The sequence below is a fragment of the Odocoileus virginianus genome, chromosome 19 (genome assembly GCF_023699985.2).
Source record: "Odocoileus virginianus isolate 20LAN1187 ecotype Illinois chromosome 19, Ovbor_1.2, whole genome shotgun sequence".
NCBI classification, from domain to species: domain Eukaryota; kingdom Metazoa; phylum Chordata; class Mammalia; order Artiodactyla; family Cervidae; genus Odocoileus; species Odocoileus virginianus.
The window spans coordinates 42766867-42789613 of NC_069692.1; the positions used below are offsets into that span (position 1 = coordinate 42766867).

General features: G+C 51.0%; 1 protein-coding gene and 1 pseudogene across 5 annotated transcripts in view; one reads left to right on the top strand and one right to left on the bottom strand.

The window, feature by feature from the left end:
* ANKRD6 (ankyrin repeat domain 6) overlaps positions 1-22747 on the bottom strand; it is a 175235-nt gene that overhangs the window by 57453 nt on the left and 95035 nt on the right. For 3 of the 5 annotated variants that reach the window (XM_070450118.1, XM_070450122.1, XM_070450123.1), the window contains exon 2: positions 2563-2822. In XM_070450118.1, the coding sequence (XP_070306219.1) occupies positions 2563-2682 (120 nt within the window). In that variant the 5' untranslated portion in view covers positions 2683-2822. Of the gene's footprint in view, positions 1-2562; positions 2823-6000; positions 6159-7094; positions 7494-22747 lie in introns of those variants that run through there. The other 2 variants (XM_070450119.1, XM_070450120.1) reach the window with 2 other exon arrangements.
* Positions 18860-20982, top strand: LOC110127263 (calponin-3-like; annotated as a pseudogene).

The following is a 22747-nucleotide window of genomic DNA, read 5'->3' on the forward strand; positions in this document are numbered from 1 at the left end:
AAAGCCTTTGACTGTGTGGATCACAACAAAGTGCGGAAAATTCTTCAAGAGATGGGAATACCGGATCATCTGACCTGCCTTCTGAGAAATCTGTATGTGGGTCAAGAAGCAAAAGTTAGAACTGGACATGAACAACAGACTGGTCCCAAATCCGGAAAGGAGTACGTCAAGGCTGTATATTGTCACCCTGCTTAGTTAACTTATATGCAGGGTACATCATGCGAAATGCTAGGCTGGATGAAACACAAGCTGGAATCAAGATTTCTGGGAGAAATATCAATAACTTCAGATAGGCAGATGATACCACCCTTATGGCAGAAAGCAAAGAAGAACTAAAGAGGTTCTTGATAAAAGTGAAAGAGAAGAGTGAAAAGGCTGGCTTAAAGCTTAACATTCAGAAAACTAAGATCATGGCATCTGGTCCCATCACTTCATGGCAAATAGATGGGGAAACAATGGAAAAAGTGACAGACTTTTATTTTCTTGGGCTCCAAAATCACTGCAGATGGTGACTGCAGCCATGAAATTAAAAGACACTTGCTCCTTGGAAGAAAAGCTATGACCAACCTAGTTAGCATATTAAAAAGCAGAGACATTACTTTGCCGACAAAGGTCCATCTAGTCAAAGCTATGGTTTTTCCAGTAGTCATGTATGGATGTGAGAGCTGGACTATAAAGAAAGCTGAGCTCCGAAGAACTGATGCTTTTGAATTGTGGCATTAGAGAAGATTCTTGAGAGTCCCTTAGACTTCAAGGAGATCCAATCAGTCCCTCCTAAAGGAAACTGGAAGGACTGATGCTGAAGCTGAAGCTCCAATACTTTGGCCACCTGATGTGAAGAACTGACTCATTGGAAAAGACCCTAATGCAGGGAAAGATTGAAGGTGGTAGGAGAAGGGGACGACAGGGGATAAGATGGTTGGATGGCATCACTGACTCAATGGACATGAATTTGAACAAGCTCCAGGAGTTGGTGATGGACAGGGAAGCCTGGCATGCTGCAGTCATGGGGTCACAAAGAGTCGGACACGACTGAGCGACTGAACTGACCTCCAGGAAGGCGAAAGAGGCTGGCGGCGGTCAATCACCAGTGCCAGAGATTTAGTTGACGTCTATGTAATGGAGCCTCCGTAAACACCCAAAGGGCAGAGGTCAGGGATTGCCTGGGCTGGCGGAGGCAGAGCTGCTGAGAGGGTGGGGCGCTTGAAGGGGCAGGAAGCCCAGCGCCCTCTCCCCACACCTTGCCCTCCGCAGCTCCTCCATCCGGCTGTTCCTGGGTTGCACCTTTTTATGATAAACTGGGAGTCTAGTAAGTAAAATGTTTTCCTGATTTCTGTGAGCTGCTTTAGTAAGTTAATTCGACCCAAGGAGGGTCATGGAAGCCTCTGATTTCTCGCCAGTCAGTCAGAAGCGCAGAAGCCAACCCGGCCTTGCAGCCGGTGTCAGGGGCTGGTGTGAGGGGCGGGGTGTCTCGTGGGAGAGAGCCCGCATCCCGTGAGATCTGATGCTGTCTTCAGAGAGACGCCCTCAGAGCTGAGTCACCTGCCTGGTGGTGCTGGAGAAAGCACAGGTCAGAAGCAGGAAATACGGAGACTGCCCGCGAGTAACTGAAAATGCCAGCTGGCTGATCTTTGCCACAGGAGGTCAGAGGTGAACAGACATGACTGTTTGAAAAACGAAACTCTGCCTCTCTCCAGAGCTCTCTCTGGGTGGTCTGGAGTGGGGGGCGCTTTGGAGCCATGACGGGGTCCAAGTTGCGGTTTTGCTGATCAGCAGGTGGGGGCCCCTGGGCCTTGAAGTTACTACTATCTTTCTGTGCCTCAGTTTCCTCATCCCTAAAGTGGGGGTGCAAAGAGAACCTCTTCTAAGAGGTTCTGTACAGCGGTCGGAGCAATGCTAAGTTCTACCGTCGGTGTTATGCTGTCCAGGGATTCACACCTGTCTCGGCAGAGTCAGCCTGACCTCAGTTTTGCTAAAAAAGCTGCCCCGGGGCCCATGTGTCATCTGCTGGTGAGGGGTCAGGAGTGCCCTCCGAAGCTTGCTACGCATCCCACTGCCCTGAGTGAAGTCAGTCCAAAGAGGTTGAGGGTCACCTGGTCCAAGCCCATCATGGTTCAGACGGGAGCAACAAGGTTCTGCAGGCTGGAGTGGCTGACCCGCCCACAAACCTCCCCACGAGGCTCAATGTGATTCCCACGTAAACACTCTACAGTCAGTTTTTGTGCCCCAGCTTCTCTTGTCTGTTTGGCTAAAGAAGTGAGAAAAGGCCACTCTGTGATTCTGTGCTGTGTGCCCACTGTCACATCTGACTCTGCGACCCCACGGACTGCTGTGATTTTAAAGAGGGTCCAATGCTAATTACAAGTGACTCCGTTTGAAAGACAGCAATGAAAGCATTTTAAATCCTTCTTCCTTCTCCCCAAACCTCCATCACTGGGGGGGAGGGGGGAGAAGGAAGCCAGTACTCCGAAGACTGTGAACCAAACACAACAGTTTTACGGATCATGGTTAAGACGTGGGCTTTCCCCCAGGGAATGGCTGAAGTGTTTACTCTCGCGTTACCTTGGTAACCGCTACCTTGGCGCCCTTGTTGATGAGCTGAACCACATTCTCCGTCTGGCCTTTGTACGCAGCTATGAGCAGGCGTTCTGAAAGCGCGGCGACCGCATCCTGCTGGCTCATGAATTAGGAGAGAAAGACGTTCTCGGGGAAGTGGTGGACAAGTCCCTTCGGCTCAACACGGCATCACGGGCCCGGGCACCCTCGGGTAAAGATGCTCTGACCATCGGAAGGAGGCTTCGTCACTATGCCATCTTCGGGACCTGGGGGTTACAGAACAAAGCTGCCATCAGTGCCACTCAGCACCTGGGACAGGCCGCATCTCTCCGCCCTGGTTTTAGGGACTCTGTTGATTGCTCGCTGCTGGGGAGGGGAACTGGGGGAGACGGGACACTCAGGAAGCACCCCCTGAAGAGCAAACCCTGAACTTGCAAGTGGAAGGCAAAGAGGGTGCTGAACCAGCCCAGCCCACCCCACCCCTCACCCCCCACCCCCCCCCCCACTGCCTCCTGACCACTAGGGCTGGAACTGCAAGGTCTGCCCTGCAGATAACAGAGGGGCTCAGAGACCCGACGAAATCCCCGAACGGAGCCTGGTTTCCAGGCTCCCCCTCAGCAGGTAACTACACTGAGGTGGCCACAAAGGGCCCTCTGGACTGTGCTCTGTGGCTTCACCAAGGCCAACATGCCCATTCCCCTGGCCGGTTGGGTGCCCATGGACCACAGCCCACAGAGACCCTAACAGGACTATATCCATGGACTCTCTCCCAGCATTTCCTGCCATTCTCTATCTTCATCCTTTTCTCACTGTTCAGAGGGCATGTTCCTGAGTTCTGGAACAACTGGAGAGCTGGAAGCAGGCCCGGGCCATCCCCTGGCCAATAACTGCTGCAATAAATGGATGCTTTGGGGGCTTCCCAGAGGGCGCTAGTGGTAAAGAACCTGTTTGCCAATGCAGGAGACAGAAGAGATTCAGGTTCGATCCCTGGGCTGGGACGATCCCCCGGAGGACAGCATGGCACTCCAGTATTCTTGCCTGGAGAATCCCATGGACAGACAAGCCTGGCAGGCTACAGTCCGTGGGGTCACAAAGAGTCGGACACGACTGAAGTGACTTAGCATGCACAGTTACTCTAGGGAGGGGTTGTGCCAACACAAACCGCCCACAGGTTTGTGCGCTCACAGCACTGATCTGGGGGTAGTCCTAGCGGTAAACTGAAACCCATCTTTCCACCAAATGCCAAATGAACAGAATTTTAAAGATTGACTCCTCCTGGGAGCCCTGCGCCACTGTTAAAGCAAACCAAAACCACTGGTGTTACGCCAAAGGTGAAGGTTTGGGGGCCAGAGGAACGCTTAAGACTCTGTGACCCATTCCTACCAGGACAGCAGAAAGCATGGGCCTCCTTCTGCCTTCAAATGTACTTCTTAAAAACACCAATATGGGCTATGGAAAGAAACTACTGTAGCATAAGGCCCTACCACACATTCTAATATTGAAGACCCAGAAGGCACAGACATCTTTACAGTGGTTTCCAGGCAAACCCCACACTCCTCTCAATCTCTGAAGAGTAAGGAATTGGCTCTGATTCTCCTTCACCTTGACATCTAGGTGGGCCACGTCACCAACCACTCCAGGTGGCCGGGAGAACAACAGGACCGTGGTCCAGGGACCAAAGACAGTATTTTATTATGTGAAATCATTGGTCAAGTGTGAGTCGTACAACTTCAGAAAGGTTATTCTCATCCCTGCTCAGCTTGTGTTGTGCTAAGTCACTCCAGTCGTGTCCGGCTCTTTACGACCCCATGGACTGCTCTGTTCATGGGGATTCTCCAGGCAAGAATACTGGAGTGAGCTGCCATGCCCTCCTCCAGGGGATCTTCCTAATCCAGGGATCGAACCTGAATCTCTTATATCTCCTGCACTGGCAAGCAGGTTCTTTACCACTAGTGCACATGGGAAGCCTCTGCTCAGCTTGCAAATGACCAAATTTCCATCATCCATCTGTTGTCCAAAGTGTGGGTAAAGAACAGCAAGGAAAAGGAGTTCCCTTGCAGTCTAATGGTCAGGACTCTATGCTTTCACTTTCAAGGGCTGGTCTGGGAACTAAGATCCCACAAGCCACGAAGCAAGGCGCAAAAAGAAAAAAAAAAAAAAAACATGGAAAGAGGCAGAAGGAAGCCTCACAAACCCATGCTGTTCTGATCACCAGGCTCATCAGAAGCGCAACAAACCTCGAGAAGGTACAAGCAGGAGACCCCTTTCCTCACCCACAGTCAGAAATCACTGGAATGAACCTGAAATCTTTGTTGAATGAATAAGCCAATGAAAGAATGAAGTTGAGATGAAAAACAGAAATGGAGCTGGAAAAGCCTTTGGAAATTCCCAGGGTGGCCCTGAAAGACTGAAGTTTGGGCTTCATGTTTCCCAGAATGCCGCCCTGTCTGGAGGGCTTTTAGTGGCTTTTGTCAACACAGGATACTGCACGCTCTCTCTCTTTATTCAGGTAAAGCGTGTTATCTTCACACAAATTACATGGAGCTTCAGATCTGTCTGCCCCAACCCTGCGGAAGCACTCCAGGGCCCAGTGACATGAAAATGCAGAAAATTAGCCCCGGCTTCCTAAATGCCCTTGCTCCCACAGCCACATTCTTCTTCACTGACTCACTTGTTATTTCTGTGCACACGACCTACGAGGCCACCCCCACCTTCCCAAACCTTTCCTGTGACTAGCATTCAAGAGCCTCCAGTACAATTCCCAGTTCATGCAAATATTATCATCATGGCTACAATGTCACCATTCACTCCGCAGCTAATAACTCCTGTGGACAGAGATCTCCTCGCAGGCCATCAGCTGAGGTTACAAGCTGCAGGCCAGCAGTGCCGTCCTGTCTCCCCAGCAACGGAAGCACGGGTCAGCGGGCCTGTCTCTGCTAACGGCCCCTCCCCCCCTCCTCCTGTCCCATGCAACAAATTCTGCCTCGCAGACAGAGACAAAAGGTGAGGGACCCTGACTGCCATGGTTGCAAGCTACTGAGATAGCCCATGATTACCTTTGGTAAACAGCGCTTTACAAATCCAGCACACACTACTATTCCTTTTTCTTTTTAAGAGGGAGAGACACTACATTTCTGAGAAAATGTTGGCCAAGTAGAAATGTTATTTATTAAAAACAGAAATTTCAATGGCAGCTACTTAAGAATGAAATGCCCCCACCCCAACCCACCCCCTCCACCACAGCCACGCATAGCCTGCCTGAGGCTGAGGGTGCCTCTAGGACAGGTGTCTCGTGGGATTTTGGATCCCCCCCGCCCCGCCTGCCCACCACCACCAGAGGGGCACAGAAAACTGCCTGCAAAAGCAGGAACAGAATTCCAGGTTCCTGGTTTCTACTGTGCTATCAGCACAGTCCCTGTATCCCACAGGGATGCACCCACATACCTTGGGGATCTCAAGTTCACAATTTAAATCCAGCAGTCGCCTCACTGAAAGGACCTCCAGCATTCACCTGCATTTTCACTGGCACACGGCAGAGAGGGGCGGAGGGAGGGATCAAAGTGGCCGAGTCTTCCTTTGTGACCTCCACCCTGGGCTCATTTTCCTCTCCACCTCTCTCATGATCATTGCCCGACATCTTCGGTATCCGGACCTCTCTTCCAGAACAATGATCCCCACGCTTCTGCAGTGAGGGGACACTCTCCTTTCCTCTGATACCTCTGAACTGACAGATCAGACCAGGCGGAAGGGACTGGGCTGGCAAGAGGGGTAAGGAGGATGTTGGACCCCCAGCAGTGAGTAGGAAGGGCAGAGGAGTAGAGAGGGATGGTGAGCAGTCTGCAATCAAAGAGTTGCTGCCTACCTGTTGGGCACCCAGGCTGCAGTGCCCCATTCCCTCATTAGATGTGAGCTTTCGCTCCCAAATAGACCAGCTATTGTCCAAGACACTTCCCACTGCTGGCAGTGAGGAATTTCTGCCCCAAGTCTATCAATCACATCCCTCTTTGTCACTTTCACAGCGTTTTTCACAGGAGAAAAACCTTAAATGCAAACAAGCTGCCAGTTCTTTAAGCAGAAAGGAAATAAATGCACGATCATAAATATGCAATGAGCATCATGAATTGGGAAAGGAATTTCGCTTCCTAAGATTTCTCTCCTTCCTCCCGGCCCACTGCCCCATTTTCTATTGCTTTCCAATTCGTCAGTGCTTTTGTCTCTCATCAAATGCCAGGGGGCCACAGAGCTGCTTGGTCTGTGATGTGATCCGTTTTCTTTTTATAGCAAAAGGTCTATGGGGTATTCTTGAAGATTTATAACAAGGTCCCCTGGTACCGATATCTCAAAGCCACTGCATTCAGTCTCCTAACAAGGCAAGAATATTTTAGAAGAAATCTGAACACAAAAGTCCCAGCCAGGCATTACGCACAGCCCACCCAGAGATGGTCCACAGGCACTCTGGTTAGGGAGCACCATCAGTTAAGATGAGTCTCTTTGCTCCTACTGGTCCAAACCCTGTGTTGAGGAGAGATTGTACTCACATCTGGGGGGTCTGTCCTCCCCGTTCTACATCGTGTTCTGTTGCTGGAAACAATCACGGTCAGCTCTTTCCTGGAGATCATTAGCTTCCTAGCACTGTCACGCCCAAGGGTCCGCAGTGATTTACGTTACAATGCTCGCTGCCTTTTCCCCTTGAGCTTCCTCAGCCAACACCGACCAGATCACATCGAAAAGCATACTAGGACATCCATCCAGCACGCAGTGTTTCGTGGCTTTCTAGTCTGCCCGGCACAGCTTCTGAAAGTCCTGGGTCTTCAGATTTTGTGGCCTGCTCCCTCCCACCAGCAGAAGACCTGTGAGACTGCTCTGATCAGAGTTGGGGAATAACTCACAGATGGGCGGGACGCTTGTCAGTGGTGTTCAGACGACAGAGAAACGAAGTCTGCATTCTTCCAGCAGCACTCAGCGATGAGTGCACAGGCTGTGAAGGAGGGAGGATGCGAGAATAGTTGAAATCTGTAAGGAACTGCCTTTAGGACAGCAGTGAGGGGAACGCTCGCTTTGTGGGAACAGCAGAGACCCAGAGACTCTCCCAACCCAGCCCTTTAGGCAGAGGGTTCCAACACAGGGACTGCAGCAGCGGAGGAGACTAGGGCTGGCTGCGAAGCTGTCCCAGTGTTTGCGAACTGATAGCTCGTCTCAGAAATCCCCCTGATCAGAGCCTCTGCGGGAAAAGGGGACGGGAGAAGACAGGGAGCTCTTTCAAGGGCTGACAGCGGCCCTCCACATCGCAGGTGCGTCTTCCAGACCACTTGCTGAAGCAGCAGAAAACCAACTTCCCAACTTGAGTAATCACAGAAAGGAAGAGGGGTTTGAGTTTGACTTGTGCTAATATTACTAATTTTTTTCCCCTTCATTTCTAAAGCCAGAATTGTTGGTCCCGGAGATGGGAAAATGACTGTCAGCATGAACCCTCTGAACACCCTTTCTGCCCAAAGCCCTGCCCTCATTCCCCCGAGGGCAGCAGCTCCTATGGGCAGGGGGCCGATTCTGCTTTGGCCAGCGTTCGGCTTACACCAAGGGCAGGAGAATAGCTAGCAACCATGGCTGGTGTGCTGCAGCGAGAATGAATTCCCTGGGGAGACCAAATGCTGGTAGAATCACATTCCTATTTTTAATGCAAGACCTTTATACTAGTTTAGCCAAAAGTGATCACTGCTGGATTACTGCAACCGCTACTGGAGGACCAATGAGCTTTGAACACAGATGCATGTGACTCGCTCCCTACTTTGAAGAAACCCATCATCAGGCCCTGATCAGCCCTGATGATGGCCCAAAAGGCTGGAGGCCAGCTGAGAGCCGTGACTGAATGTGACAGAAGTACACAGTGAGGAGCGGTTCATCTGCTCAGAGGTCCTGGGGCACTTCCTTCTGAGAAAACCGACTCAAGTCAGGGGCCCTCAGCGCAGCACCGTTGACGAGGACAGGGCAACACTGGCTGAGCAGGAGCCTGGTGCTCACACGTGCTGTCTGCAAAAGGCAGCGGTGGAGATGCAAGTCCTGAGCAGGCCCATCACGGCTAAGGAACAGCTACGCTGATTTCCTGAGAACAGCTCACGTACTGTAACTATTCTCTTCTGAATCTGACATTTACTGGATTTTTCAAAGAATCACCTCCGCAGTAGGCTTAGAGAGTTGCTGCAGTGAAAGTTGAGTGACATCTGGATATTATTCAGGAAACCTATGACATACCCCACCATCAAGAAAAGCTGCTGACAAATGTCAAAATACTATCGGCGGTACCAGGATACACCACTGAATGAAGATGTGACTGACAGGAGGACTGTGATGTAGAAACCTCTCCTTTTTACACAGGGCAACGATAATTACTTTTTGGTTGTCTGGTGCTGCTAGATAACCAGAGCTGCCAAGTTGGGGCTGGGCACTCACATCACATAGCAAATGCCCCACAATCCGGATGCAGTGTCATCCACTTGCAAGCCGTCTGCTGCTCCATCTCCCCTGTGACGAGATGATCAGGCGCTTCTCTGTTCTCCTACAGTTTCCTGTGAGCCCTGCTATGGGCTGAATTGTGTTACCCCCAAATTCATGAACCGAAGCCCTAACGCTTAGTGTGACTGTATCTGGAAATGGAGCCGTCAGGAGGTAATTAAGGTCAAACGGGCCTTCCCAGGTGGCTCAGTGGTGAAGAATCCTCCTCCCAATGCAGGAGACGCAGGAGACATGGGTTCAATCCCTGGGTCAGGAAAGATTCCCCTGGAGAAGGAAACGGCAACCCACGCCAGTGTTCTCGCCTGGAAAATCCCATGGGCAGAGGAGCCTGGTGGGCTACAGCCCATGGGGGTCGCAAAGAGCCAGACATGACTTAGCAGCTGAGCACAGGCGTGAGCAAGGTAACATGAGGCTCTCAGGGTAGGGCCCGGATCTGATAGGATTAGTGTCCTCATAAGGAGGGACACCGAAGAGTCTCTATGCTGACTCTCTCCCCCGCCTCTCCCTCTTCACACCGCACCCCTGCCTCCAACCATGCTCATAGGAAACGCCATGCAAGGACAGAAAAAGCAGCAGTCCTCTGCACGCCAGGAAGATCCTTATAAGAACCAAACTCTGCTGGACTCTGAGCAGGGGCTTCCAGCTTACAGAACTCAGAAGAAACAAATTCTCGCCATTGAAGCCACCCAGTCTACAGTACCTTGTGACGGCAGCCCTAGTGACGAAGACCTGCGCTCCCCGCACCCTGTAATTTGCTGGCATGTGCTCAAGGTTGGTCTTCCTGGTTACACTGAACTCCTTGAAGGCAGAAACCCTATTTTGTTTATCTTGTATCTCCAGGGCCTGGCATAGTTCCCAGAACATAGTTAGCCTTTAATGTCTGTTCAATAGATGCTAGAAGAGCTAATAATCAGTTGCTTTTTCTAAGCATTAATTGGTCTTCAGGAGTCTGTGGATCCCACGAGAAACAGAGGAGGTGCCAGCTAAGTCAACTGGTTTTTTGCTTTGTTTTTTGGGGGGTTGACTTTTTCCTTTTTCCTTTCCCCAAAGATTAAGCAGGCTATGGCTGCAAAACCTCCAAGAGATAACAAATGGGGGTGGATTCGTTCTTCCCTCTCTCTTCCTCCTCAAAATAGAGGACAGCAGCTCCTGGGACCCTAAGAATTACCAATCTCCAGTGACAGAGGTGTGTCAGCACCGGACGGCACCATAGCTGCCCCCAGAATTTTCTTCTCGCTGTCCTCAACCTCTGTTGGGTAAAACCACAAATGCTAAAGGTGACCCTACACAATCAATACCAAATGACAATAAAACCAGCCTCAGAGAGCAGTCCACCCGCCATGCATCCATATGCCAGCTCTTACCCACGGCCAGCTTGCTTTGATCTGGCTTGTTTCTACCCCGTTTTCTTGCTAAACCATCCCTGATGCTGTGGTTGTTGATTCTGTGGTGTATGAAGCATTTATTGAATAGACAGTCACGAAGAACTACGGAAACCCAGCAAGAGAGCTTTCTTGGTTGGTGTGCTGGGGTGAACGGAGGTCAGGAACGTGCTCACAGAGAAGGTCATGGTTGAGCTGGGTCTCAACCATGGATTTTGTTAGGGAGAGAAGTGGGGGAGGGCATGGGCAGAGGAAACAGCAAGAGCGAAGGCAGTCATCTGAGAGTGTAGGAAAGAGGAGCAAGGAGGCTTGTTTCAGGACTTCCCCAGTGGTCCAGTGGCTAAGACTCCACGCTCCCAATGCAGGGGGCCTGGCTTCGATCCCTGGTCAAGGAACTAGATCACCCATGCTGCAGACATCAAAGACTGAAGACCCCACCTTCTGCAGCTAAGACCTGGCGCAGCCAAAATACAAAATAAAAATACACATATATAAAAAGAGAGGCGCTGCAGCTGGAGCTTACAACACACAGGCAAAGACCACAGATGACACTGCAAAGTCAGGCTGTGGAAAAATTTTCACATCATGCCAAAGACACTGGACTGTAACTTGCATGCGTGATGGGAACCCTAGATGTCGGTAAGAAGAGAGACTGGTCAGATCTGTGTACAGCTTGGAACTCAAACACACAGAATTGGATTAGTCACAATTACGGATTCATGCTACACTTTCAAGACTGTATGTATACAGCTTTCTCTTCTACTTTGCTTTTTTAATTTCTTTTGCATTTCCTTCTTTCTTTCAATTTTAGTTAATACATTTTAGTTTTTTAGAGCAGTTTTAGGTTTATAGAAAACCTGAACAGAAAGCATAAAGAGGTTCCTTACAGCTCTTAACCCACACTCTGGCCCTGAACTCACCATAGTGTCCCCTATTACTAACGTCCTGTATTAGTGTGGTACATTTGTTATAACTGATGGGTCAGTGTTGACTCCTTAACGAAAGCCCATGGTTTGTATAGCGTTCACCCTGGGCTGTACGGGTGCTCGGGTCTGCACAATGTACAATGACACATACCCACCATGAGAGTATCTCACACAACAGCTTCATTGGATTAGCACCCCACCACTCACCCCTCCCTCCCCAACCCTTGACAACCACTGATCCTTCTACTGTCTCTAAAGTGTTGCTTTTTCCAGAATGTCATAGAGTTGGAATCATACAATAGGTCACCTTTCCAGGCTGGCTCTTTTCACTTAGTAATGTCCATTTAAGTTTCCTCCCTGTCTTTTCATGGCTTGATAACTTTTTTTTTTAAAGTGCTGAATAATATTCCATTGTATGGATGTACCAGAGTTTATCTATTCACCTACTAAAAGACATCTTGGTTGCTTTCAAGTTTTCACAATGAGGGATAAAGCTGCTATAAACATCCAAGGGCAAATAAGCCACAGGGATGTAATATACAGCATAAGGAATATCATCGATAATATTGTAATAGTTTTGTATGGGGACAGATGGTTACTAGATTTATTGTGCTGATCATTTCACAAGGTGTGTAAGTGTCAAATCACTGTGTAGTTCACCTAAAACTAACACAATACTGATATATATGTCAACTATATTTCAATTTAAAAACTCTACATGCGTATTTTTGTGTGTACCTAAGTCTTCCTCTCATTTGGGTAAATACCAAGGAAGACAATTGCTGAATCATACGGTAGGACAGTGTGTAGTTGTGCCAGAAGCTGATGTGCTGCATGCTAAGTTGCTTTAGCCATGTCCGATTCTGTGTGAGCCTACGGACTGGAGCCCTCCAGGCTCCTCTGTCCATGGGATTCTCCAGGCAAGAGTACGTGCTCTCTCCTCCAGGGGATGTTCTCAACCCAGAGATTGAACCTGCGTCTCTTGTCTCCTGTATTTGCAGGCGGGTTCTTTCCCACTAGCGCCACCTGGGAAGCCCAGAAACTGCTGTAGTGCCTTCCAAAGGGGCTGCGATAATCTGCATTGCAACAGCTGGTTTTACACTGCCTAGCTGCCAAGCGCAAGGGTAACCTTCAGCTCTCACGTTACGTGATTTCTCTGTTGCATCAGACACTGCTACCATCCCTCCTCCGTCACACTTCCTCCTCCACCAGCTTCCGTGACCCACTCTCTCGTGCTCCTACCATCCGCGGACTTCTTCATCCGAGGGCTCTTCTTTCACCGGCCCCCTAAGTGCTGCGGCTCCTGAGATTCTATCGCGTTTGTCTTCTCTGCTCATTTCCCCTCTAGAAGATCTCAGTGCCGACCCAGCCCCCGCCCCTGCAGCCCACACGCCCTTCTGCTGCCTAGAAACGGATCGCTCCAAATCTTCTTTCGTCTCAATCACTCCCTAAAGCTCCCTTTTTTTAAACACCCAGCCATTTAACAGACATCTTACTCAGATGCTCCCCATCAACATGCCAACAGCCAGATCACCGTTCTTCTGTCCAAGCCCACTCCTCTCCCTGTGGCCCCTTTTTGGTGAGGGGCCCCGTCTTCCATCTGTCCGCCCGTTTCCCTCATCTGGAACCACCCCGCCTCTCCTCTTAAGTGTCTCCACCCACCCCCACATCCAACAACTTACCAGATCCTCCTGGTTTGAGACAGTAAGACAGAGATTTAAAATGCAAATTCTGGGGACCTCTCTGGTGGTCCAGTGGTTAAGAATCCACCCTGCAATGCACGGGAGGTGGGTTCGATCCCTTGTGAGGGAACTAAGATCCCACATGCCGCAGGGCAGCTAAGCCCAGGAACTGAAACTAGAGAGAAGTCTGCAGGCGGCCACGAAAGATCCCACATGCCACAACAAAGATGTTGCAACTAAAATCTGACGCATCCATTAACAAACAAACAATAAACATTAAAAAAAATAATAAAATGCAAGCTCTGAAGTCGGATTTCCTGGGCTCAAAACCCAGTTCTGCCACTTAAAATGGGCAGATTACCTACTTGATTCTAAGCCCGCTTCCTCGTTTATAAAGCAGAGAGAATAATAATCCCTACCTGCTTGGGTTGTTGCAAAGGCTGAATGAGATAACACACAGGCTATCCCAGCCTGGCACGCACAAAGAGCTCGGTAAACATTAAACGTGGCTGTATGGTCACCGCTTAACTGCTGCTGACTTGTTCTTTCATCTCCAGCCACAGTGCCATGGCCTTCACTCAGCCTGCCATCATTTATCACCTGAACTGCCACAGGAGTCTCCAGCTGGATGCTGAAGGTGCTTCCTGAAATTCTTCTAAACTGAGAAGTTGGGATGAAAGAGGTGATATAAGCTTTGCTTGCCTAACAGAATCTGCCTCTGTAGATGGGTTTTTGCCTGGGAACTGGTTAGAAGCCAAAGCCAGACTAACTCAGAGAGTGAGTATACATCGGCCTGAAATGTATCCTGGATAAAAGATAAGTCTGTAGAGGTCAGCCCAACCTGACCAGAGAGCTGGTAGGATTACTTAAGCTTGACTCTCAGGAAGGAGCCACTGAGCCAACAGTGGTCAAACTCTCTCTCCTCTCAGTGGCCACCGAGCCAACTCCAGGGAAGCTCCCTTCTGATGTATTAGTTTCAGAAGAAAGGGAGTCATGAGAAACTCAGCCTCCTCCTCCAGCTGCTTCAAGATGGCAAAGTCGGAGCACAGACAGCCAAGCTGCAACACGGCCGGAGCCATGGACACCGTGCCTGTTGCCAGGCAGGGGTCTGCTGGGTGGTGGGGGTTGCTGGGTGATGTGGTCTGCTGGGCAGGGGTCTGCTGGATGATGGGGGTTGCTGGGCAGGGGTCTGCTGGGTGGTGGGGGTTGCTGGGTGATGCGGTCTGCTGGGCAGGGGTCTGCTGGATGATGGGGGTTGCTGGGCAGGGGTCTGCTGGGTGGTGGGGGTTGCTGGGCAGGGGTCTGCTGGGTGTTGGGGGTTGCTGGGCAGGGGTCTGCTGGATGATGGGGGTTGCTGGGCAGGGGTCTGCTGGGTGGTGGGGGTTGCTGGGCAGGGGTCTGCTGGATGATGGGGGTTGCTGGGCAGGGGTCTGCTGGGTGGTGGGGGTTGCTGGGCAGGGGTCTGCTGGATGATGGGGGTTGCTGGGCAGGGGTCTGCTGGGTGGTGGGGGTTGCTGGGCAGGGGTCTGCTGGATGATGGGGGTTGCTGGGCAGGGGTCTGCTGGGTGATGGGGGTTGCTGGGCAGGGGTCTGCTGGGTGGTGGGGGTTGCTGGGCAGGGGTCTGCTGGGTGTTGGGGTCTGCTGGGTGATGGGGGTTGCTGGGTGGTGGGGTCTGCTGGGTGGTGGGGGTTGCTGGGTGATGTGGTCTGCTGGGCAGGGGTCTGCTGGATGATGGGGGTTGCTGGGCAGGGGTCTGCTGGGTGGTGGGGGTTGCTGGGCAGGGGTCTGCTGGATGATGGGGGTTGCTGGGCAGGGGTCTGCTGGGTGGTGGGGGTTGCTGGGCAGGGGTCTGCTGGGTGGTGGGGGTTGCTGGGCAGGGGTCTGCTGGATGATGGGGGTTGCTGGGCAGGGGTCTGCTGGGTGGTGGGGGTTGCTGGACAGGGGTCTGCTGGGTGGTGGGGTCTGCTGGGCAGGGGTCTGCTGGGCAGGGGTCTGCTGGATGATGGGGGTTGCTGGGCAGGGGTCTGCTGGGTGATGGGGGTTGCTGGGTGGTGGGGTCTGCTGGGTGATGGGGGTTGCTAGGTGGTTAGGGTCTGGGCCTTTGGTGCCCATTATTTTGCCTTGTCTGCGGACCTCTCCTCTTGACAAAGACAGTTTCGTGTGAACCAACCATCCGGGGCGTGGAGTCTGCAGGGCTGGAGTCTGGGTGCTGAATTCCGCAGGTGGAGCTGTTCTGCCGCGTTGGCCTCCCGGCCTCAATTCCCTCCCCCGCCTCGGTGTCTGTGATCACTGGTGGCAGAATGCGCTCTGCACGGCACAAACGAGAGTGCGTTTTTCCTCTGCTATAATCCTCAGCGACTCACATCCCCCACCACAAAGTTCAGGGATGCACAAACCCATGCGCGGCCTGGTCTCGGCCTGTCTGCACCACGTCTTCTGACCCATCCACCCACCCATCCTGTACCTTCGCTTGGCCACAAGGGTGCTCAGGTCACCTTGAAAGCACCATCCTGTTCTTTTTGCTTAGAATGACCTTTAGATCTTTCCCAAACTCCTTATCCTTCAAACCTGATTCTAGGTATCCTTCTCAGAAGATTTCGCCTTGATTTCAGACTTCAGGCTTCCAGAACGTGGGAGAATCAATTCTGTTGTCGGAAGCCAGTTAGCTTGTGGTAATTTGTTACAGTGGCCGCAGGAAATGAGTACAAGTGCCTTATACATAATGGATGCTTAGTAACTCTTTACCAATGGCCTGTCTGGGTCAATCAACATCACAGGCTCTGCTTCTTTTTTTAAAGTCACTCACACACATCCATACCTTCTTGGCCAAAAGCCAGGACTCCATTATGTCACTTCAACATGTATAAGTGACACTGCAGACAATGGGTCCCTCACTGCTGTCTGAGGGACAGTGAGGTTCCAGGGGCTAAGAGTGTTCTACTGAGGGCATATTCCTATAAAACACCCGTCACCCGCCCTTTCAGGAGGGAGACGCTGGGATGCCGGGAAGCAATGGCTGTCACACGAGGATGGAGAGCCGTCCTCACCGGGGTCGCTCCGGCCAGCAGCCGACTCAGGCTGCATCCTTGCAGCCTCCCTACAGGAGACACGGAGAGAAAGCCACGTCGGGCGGTTGGTTTCTAATTTTGCACACACACACAAAAAAAAACACGAAGCTGTTGCTCTAGCTAGGAATGAAGTGTCCAAATGTAACCCCACAAACACAACCCCAAATAAGGCAAAGGGAAGTCTGGGATTAACAGGAGTGTCATCTACTCAGCAGTAAACACCAACTGTGATTTACCACTGTAATGTGTAATTCCAGTGGATTTCTTCTGCTATATTCCTTGGAGGACATAGGCCTTCTCTCAAGTCCATGACCCTTCAGGGAGAACTACCATTTGAACTCCACAGATTGATCTTCTCTATCAATGTCCGCTAAGTGAACCTCCAGAAATAGTTGCTTTTATCTTGGCTAAACCTGGTTTTCATCGCAGGGGTCCTGGTTTAGGCAATGATACTGCCAATGAAGTATTTCATTAAAAAAAAAAAAATTTTATTTGACTGAGCTGGGTCTTAGTTGCGGCAGGTGGGATCTAGTTCCCTGACCAGGGATCAAACTCAGGTTTCCTCCAGTGGGAGCATGGAGTCTTAGCCACTGGACAGCCAGAGAAGACCCTCAATGAAGAACTTCTGACCATATTGTCCATCTGATCCTAGAAACTCCAGATGCTATGATGCATGCCACCCTCCCCCACGCCTATCACCTTTAACCCACACAGCTTTCTCCAATAATTTTTTATCTTTACTTACTTTTTCATTGAAGTATAGTTGATTTACAACATAGAGTGAGTTTTGGGTGCACAGCACCGTGATTCAGTTACACACACACACAAACACAAGATATTAAATATATACATATATATATATATATACATATACATATACACACACACAATAGAATATTGAGTATAGTTCCCTGTGCTATACAGTAGATCCTTGTTGGTTTTCTTCTTTATATTTATATATGTCCAAAACTCTTCTTAAAAGGTGCAGCTCTCAGCAGCATGTCATGGTTAGATGTGGTTTGATGGTGACAGCGCCCATCACCACTGGTCTGAAAAGGCCGGTGCTGCACACACACCACGGCCTGCACCACTCCAGACCTGGCCCCCTCATCTCAATTTCCTTCTGATTCCTCCTGGTGGGGGCAGGACGGGAAGAAGCAAGAGGAGAAGAGGGTCTATGGAAACCCTCCACCCCCAGAGCCAACTACGTGACTCTGGGCAAGTTACAGAACCTCCTTGGGCCTTCATGCCCTCGACTGTAAGACGGGGAAAAATGGTAGCTGCCGACCTCATGGGCTTCCCAGGTGGCTCAGTGGTAAAGAAAATGCCTGCCAATGCAGGAGACGCAGGTTGGATCCCTGGCTTGGGAAAATCCCCTGGAGGAGGAAATGGCAACCCACTCTAGTATTTTTGCCTGAAAAATCCCACGGACAGAGAGCCTGGCGGGCTACAGTCCACGGGGTTGCAAAAGAGTCGACACAACTTAGCAACTCCACGTAAGGACCACTGCGTGCTGTAGGCGTGGCTGGCAAGCACTTAGCACAGTACTCACACAGCGTGAGCACTCAGGCAGGTGGCCTGTGTGCGCGTATGAAGCCTACTGGAGGATAAACTTGCTAATTAGAGTCCTTCCTGCATCTCTCACACCTTCACCTTTCCTTAAGAGTTCCCGCGGGCTGCCCCAGGGAGGTCCCGTGGCCTTGCTCGGCACACGGCATGATGCAGCGTTTGGCTCGGGCACAGAGCTTTGCTGGGAGCTCTCCGCAGGCGAGGGGAATCAGGACTTTAGGTGGAGCGGGAGCCTGGAGGCTCTGCAGCACCCCCCCTCCTGGCGTCCTCACACACATGCATGTGCACAGCCCACGGCTCAAGAAGACACATTCCACCTGGGGACTCCGACCCCCAGGAAGGCGAGGACCACTGAGGAAGAGGCGGGCTACCCAGGAGGGTCCAGCTGGGAGTCAGCTTCCCTCACGCCAGCCTCTCCCCCAGCCTGGTTATTTCAGGTTATTTCCCAGCTGAGAATTTCTCTCAAATTGGTGATTGTTCATATTGTAAGTTTTAGCCACAAATGAACCATGAACAAGTTCGCTCCACGAAAGTCTGTCGCCCATAATTACAGCCCACGAAAACATACCACATTGTCATCATCATCAGTCATGGTGCATTATTCGAAAATAAAATTGTGTCTCCTCTTTACGGGGAGAAGAGGTTCCAACAGTGAAGGCAGCAGGAACGACAGTGACCTTGACTTGCTTATTATATGCCGAGAATTGGCCCCAGAGATATTCATTTCCAAGAGTTTAAAACAATCTTAAAATAGTTGTGTCTCGCGGGATTTTCTCATTAGTATTGTCAGGTTATTTCCATAATGGAACTATATTTAATGAGTCGAGCTTCAGCAGTCGTCAGGAGATGGGTGACCTGAGGAACGAGACCGTGTGAGGCCCTCTGTGCCAGGGTCCGGGTGAAGCCTTCTCACGGCCTCCAAGAGCGCGAGGCCGGGCTCTCTCTTCGCAAAGCCTGAGTCTCAGTACGCTTGCTGGTGGAGCTTCCACTCGCAGGCTTGGCTCTTCCTTGCTCTCAGGGGCCTGGGACCCAGCCCCTGGAGAGAATCCAAAGACTCTCTCTGGAGTCACGGTTCCTGTCCTAACAGCCCTTCTCCAGGGATTCTCCCAAAACCTGGGCGAGGCAAGTACTATGCAGTCTCCAACTTCAGGCAGATGGCCTCTCGATGATCGTCCACATCCAGGGTCAAAACAAGGTGCATGGCGGGGGGAAGGCAATAGAGGGGAAAAGAAGGGTAACGGTGGGGAGGCGGGAGGGAGGAACAGAGGAGCAGGGACGTGAGGAGACAGGGAGCATCCCGGAGAGGATGCACCGCGGACGGGGACGTGGGGCGCTGCCGATCCCGCCCCCCTCCCACTCCCTCCCAGGCTAGGAGCCACCCACCTGGCCCAGCCTCTGCTCGTCAGAATCTGTGGAATGAATGCAGGGATTCCTTCTGATTGGAGGTACTTATCACACTTCCACAGTCTGTATCATGTTTAACAATGTTTTATTTTTTGGCGTTCCGCGTGGCGTTTGGGATTGAACCAGGAATTGAACCCGTGCCCCATACATTGGAAGTGAGGCGTCTTAACCACTGAACCGCCAGGAAAGTCCCTACAACATTTTATTTTAGAATGAAAACTAGAGGTGGAGAAAACCTGATAACAAGTATATATATGAATCTATTCATATGTAACCATAGACACACACATTACACTTTATGGGCTTCCCAGACGGCGCCAGTGGTAAAGAACCTGCCTGCCAGCGCAGGAGATGCAACAGATGTGGGTTCCATCCCTGGGTTGGGAAGATCCCCTGGAGAAGGGCATGGCAACCTGCTCCAGTCTTCTTGCCTGGAGAGTCCCATGGACAGAGGAGCCTGGCGGGGCACCATCCGAAGGGTCACAAAGAGCTGGACCGGACTGAAGCGACTGAGCACGCATGCACGCATGTACTACGTTCTGTATTTTAAATGGATAATTTACCAAAGAAGTGTACAAAGCTTAGGTGCGCAGCATGTTGAACTTTCAAAAACAGAACAGACGTAGTTGGTGCGAGACTCCGGAGCTGACCCGGAGGCTCTGCAGGGCCTCGATCAGCTGAGCAGCCGAGGCACGGCCCGCATCGCGCCGCCCGAGTCCCAGCGACGCCTGCGCCAGCCAGGGGAGCGAGCGCCGAGCGCCTTGTGCCGCAGCCTCTCCTCGGGGCCAGGAGCAGGGAAGCCGAGGGCGAGGACCCCCAGGCCCGAGCCCAGCCTCTTCCCGTCGCCCGAGTCAGCACGACCCACTTCAACAAGCGCCGTTCCTACGGGCTCGAGGCCGAGGTCAAGAGCAGGACTGCTTCCCAGGGTGACCACCGGGCAGAAGACCTTCGCTATTGGCCAGAACAGGTGACAGGATGAGCACTGGCTGGACGTAAAAGATGGCACAATCCTCTGTGAACTCATGAACAAGCTACAGCCAGACTCGGGGAAGGTCGATGAGTCCTCATTAAACTGGCCTCATTTGGAGAGTACTGCAACTTGATTAAAGCTATCAAGCTTACAGCATGAAGCCACATGACATATTTCAAGCAGATGACCTTCCAGAGAAAGGAAACAGCACACAGGTTCAGACGATGCTCATGGCCCTAGAAGGCCTGACCAGAACAAAAGGATTCCATACAACCATCGACATTGGAGCTAAGTATGCAGAAAAGCAGGATGTTTTGATGAAGGAAAATTAAAAGCCGGCCAAAGTGTAACCGGTTTGTAGATAGGAGACAACAAATGCGCCAGGCGAGTAGGGAAGACAGCCTATGGGACGAGGAGGCATCTTTGTGATCCCCAAGTGCAAATTGGCAAACCTTTGGATCAGGACAATTAGTCTGCAAACGGGCACCAACGAAGGAGCCAGGCAGGCAGGAATGTTAGCACTGGGTACCCAAAGGGACATCTAGACGCTAATATTACAACCCGTGGGCAACTGCACAATCTTTCCACAGGCAGGTACCAACAAAGTCGCTTCCCAGAAAGGAATGAGTGTGTATGGACTTGGGCGGCAAGGTACGTGCTGCGCCCACAGAACCTGTCGTTCGCAGCGGAAGCCAAGGACCAGGGACCGATGAGTCGGAAATCAGTGACGGTGATTGTCGGGCAGGACGCCCGGTGAATACTCATAGTGAGCACCGAGATGACTACCCCAGAGACCACCAAAGTGGTGACCAAGGCACTGGTGATTAGATTCACGCAGGAGCTCTGTGTTCAGCCTGTTGCTTTTATTCAGCGAGAAACAAGCTGCTGCTGCTGCGTCGCTTCAGTCGTGTCTGACTCTGTGCGACCCCACAGACGGCAGCCCACCGGGCTCCCCCGTCCCTGGGGTTCTCCAGGCAAGAACACTGGAGTGGGTTGCCATTTCCTTCTCCAAGGCATGAAAGTGAGAAGTGAGAGGGAAGTCGCTCAGTCGCGTCCAACTCTTCGCGACCCCATGGACTGCAGCCCACCAGGCTCCTCCGTCCATGGGATTTTCCAGGCAAGAGGACTGGAGTGGGTGCCGTTGCCTTCTCTGAGAAACAAGCTAGCCTTGAGTAATTTTTATCTTGCCTTCTGAAAACACTATTATGTTATTGTACCTAACAGAAATATTGCCTTACATGCATTCCTTTTTCTGCCTCTTCCCTAAGTAGTTACCTTTTAACATTGTGACGGTTAAATTCTACAGCATAACCAATAACTCGCATACGAAGTAAAAAGGAATAATGTGAAAGGGGAGTACTCCTGTACAGTCAATTCTTTTATTAAACATCTATGCATTTTTACAGTCCTCTGCTTAAACTGGTATTTTCAAACAAGAGGAAGCTTTTTTCTTTACCCTTTAGTGTCTGATTTCTACAGGGAAGACTAAACGCATGCCTATGGCTAACTGTGGGCTAAGGCGCACATGCTCGGTCGTGTCTGACTCTGCGACCCCGTGGACTGCAGCCCACCAGGCTCCTCCGTCCATGGGATTTTCCAGCCAAGAGTGCTGGAGTGGGCTCCCATTTCCTCCTCCACGGGCTCTTCCTGACCCAGGGATTGAACTCACATCTCCTGTGTCTCCTGCATTGGCAGGTGGGTTCTTTCCCACTGAGCCACTAACTAACTGGTCTTTGCCAACTAAATTTAAGATGCAGGATTTTATAAATTTACATATCAATGATTCTACAGTGTTGTTTACTAATTTTTAAATAAAGTCCTGATCAGTGTTGGGGGGGGGGGGGGATGGAAAAAACAGAACAGACCTGTGTGAATAGCAGCTTAGTCAAGAAAAGAAATTAGCAAAGCCTCCCAGAGCCCTGCTCATGCCGCTTCTGACCACTGACCACCCCCCACCCCAAGGGTAACCACTGTCCTGAATTTTAATGTGAAGCTTAGTTCTGCCTATTTTTGAACCTCATATTCTGCTCACGTATTCCTTTTTGCCTGGCTTCTTTTACTCTACATTTGTGAGCTTCTTCCACATTGCTGCTCCTTTCATTCTCACTGACATATATTACATTCCACCGTGTGAATGACTATCCCACCGTTCATGTATCCATTCTTCTACTGACGAGTTTTTGCATAGTGTATTGAAAACAGTGCTGCTATAAACATTCTTACACTCATCCCTTCAGGAGACTCCACACATACACACGTTCACCTAGAGTGGAATCACTGGGTCCTATGTACACAAATGTATGTTCCACTGTAACAGATGTTTCTATGCGTCTTTCCCACGTTCAAACATACCCTCTTGGTCTATGTGAGTCTCAGACGCAGGACTGCTGGGTGCTGGGTTTCTCTCACCACTGAGAAGCAGTCCATGCTGTCAACAAGTCATGCAAAAAGAATAAACCTGTAACTCTAATTCATTTTTGCTATTTTTTAAATAAATATGTTGAGAAAGAACAATCACTGCCGAAGTATCATTAACTGAAAAATGACCAGCAGAAGAGGCTGCCCTGTGTGGGGTTTAGGGCAACAGCAGCCTCACCCCGTCCACAGAGCAACAAACCAACCACCCACCGTGTGCTCACGTGCCAGGTTGCTTCAGTCGCGTCTTGACTCTTTTACGAC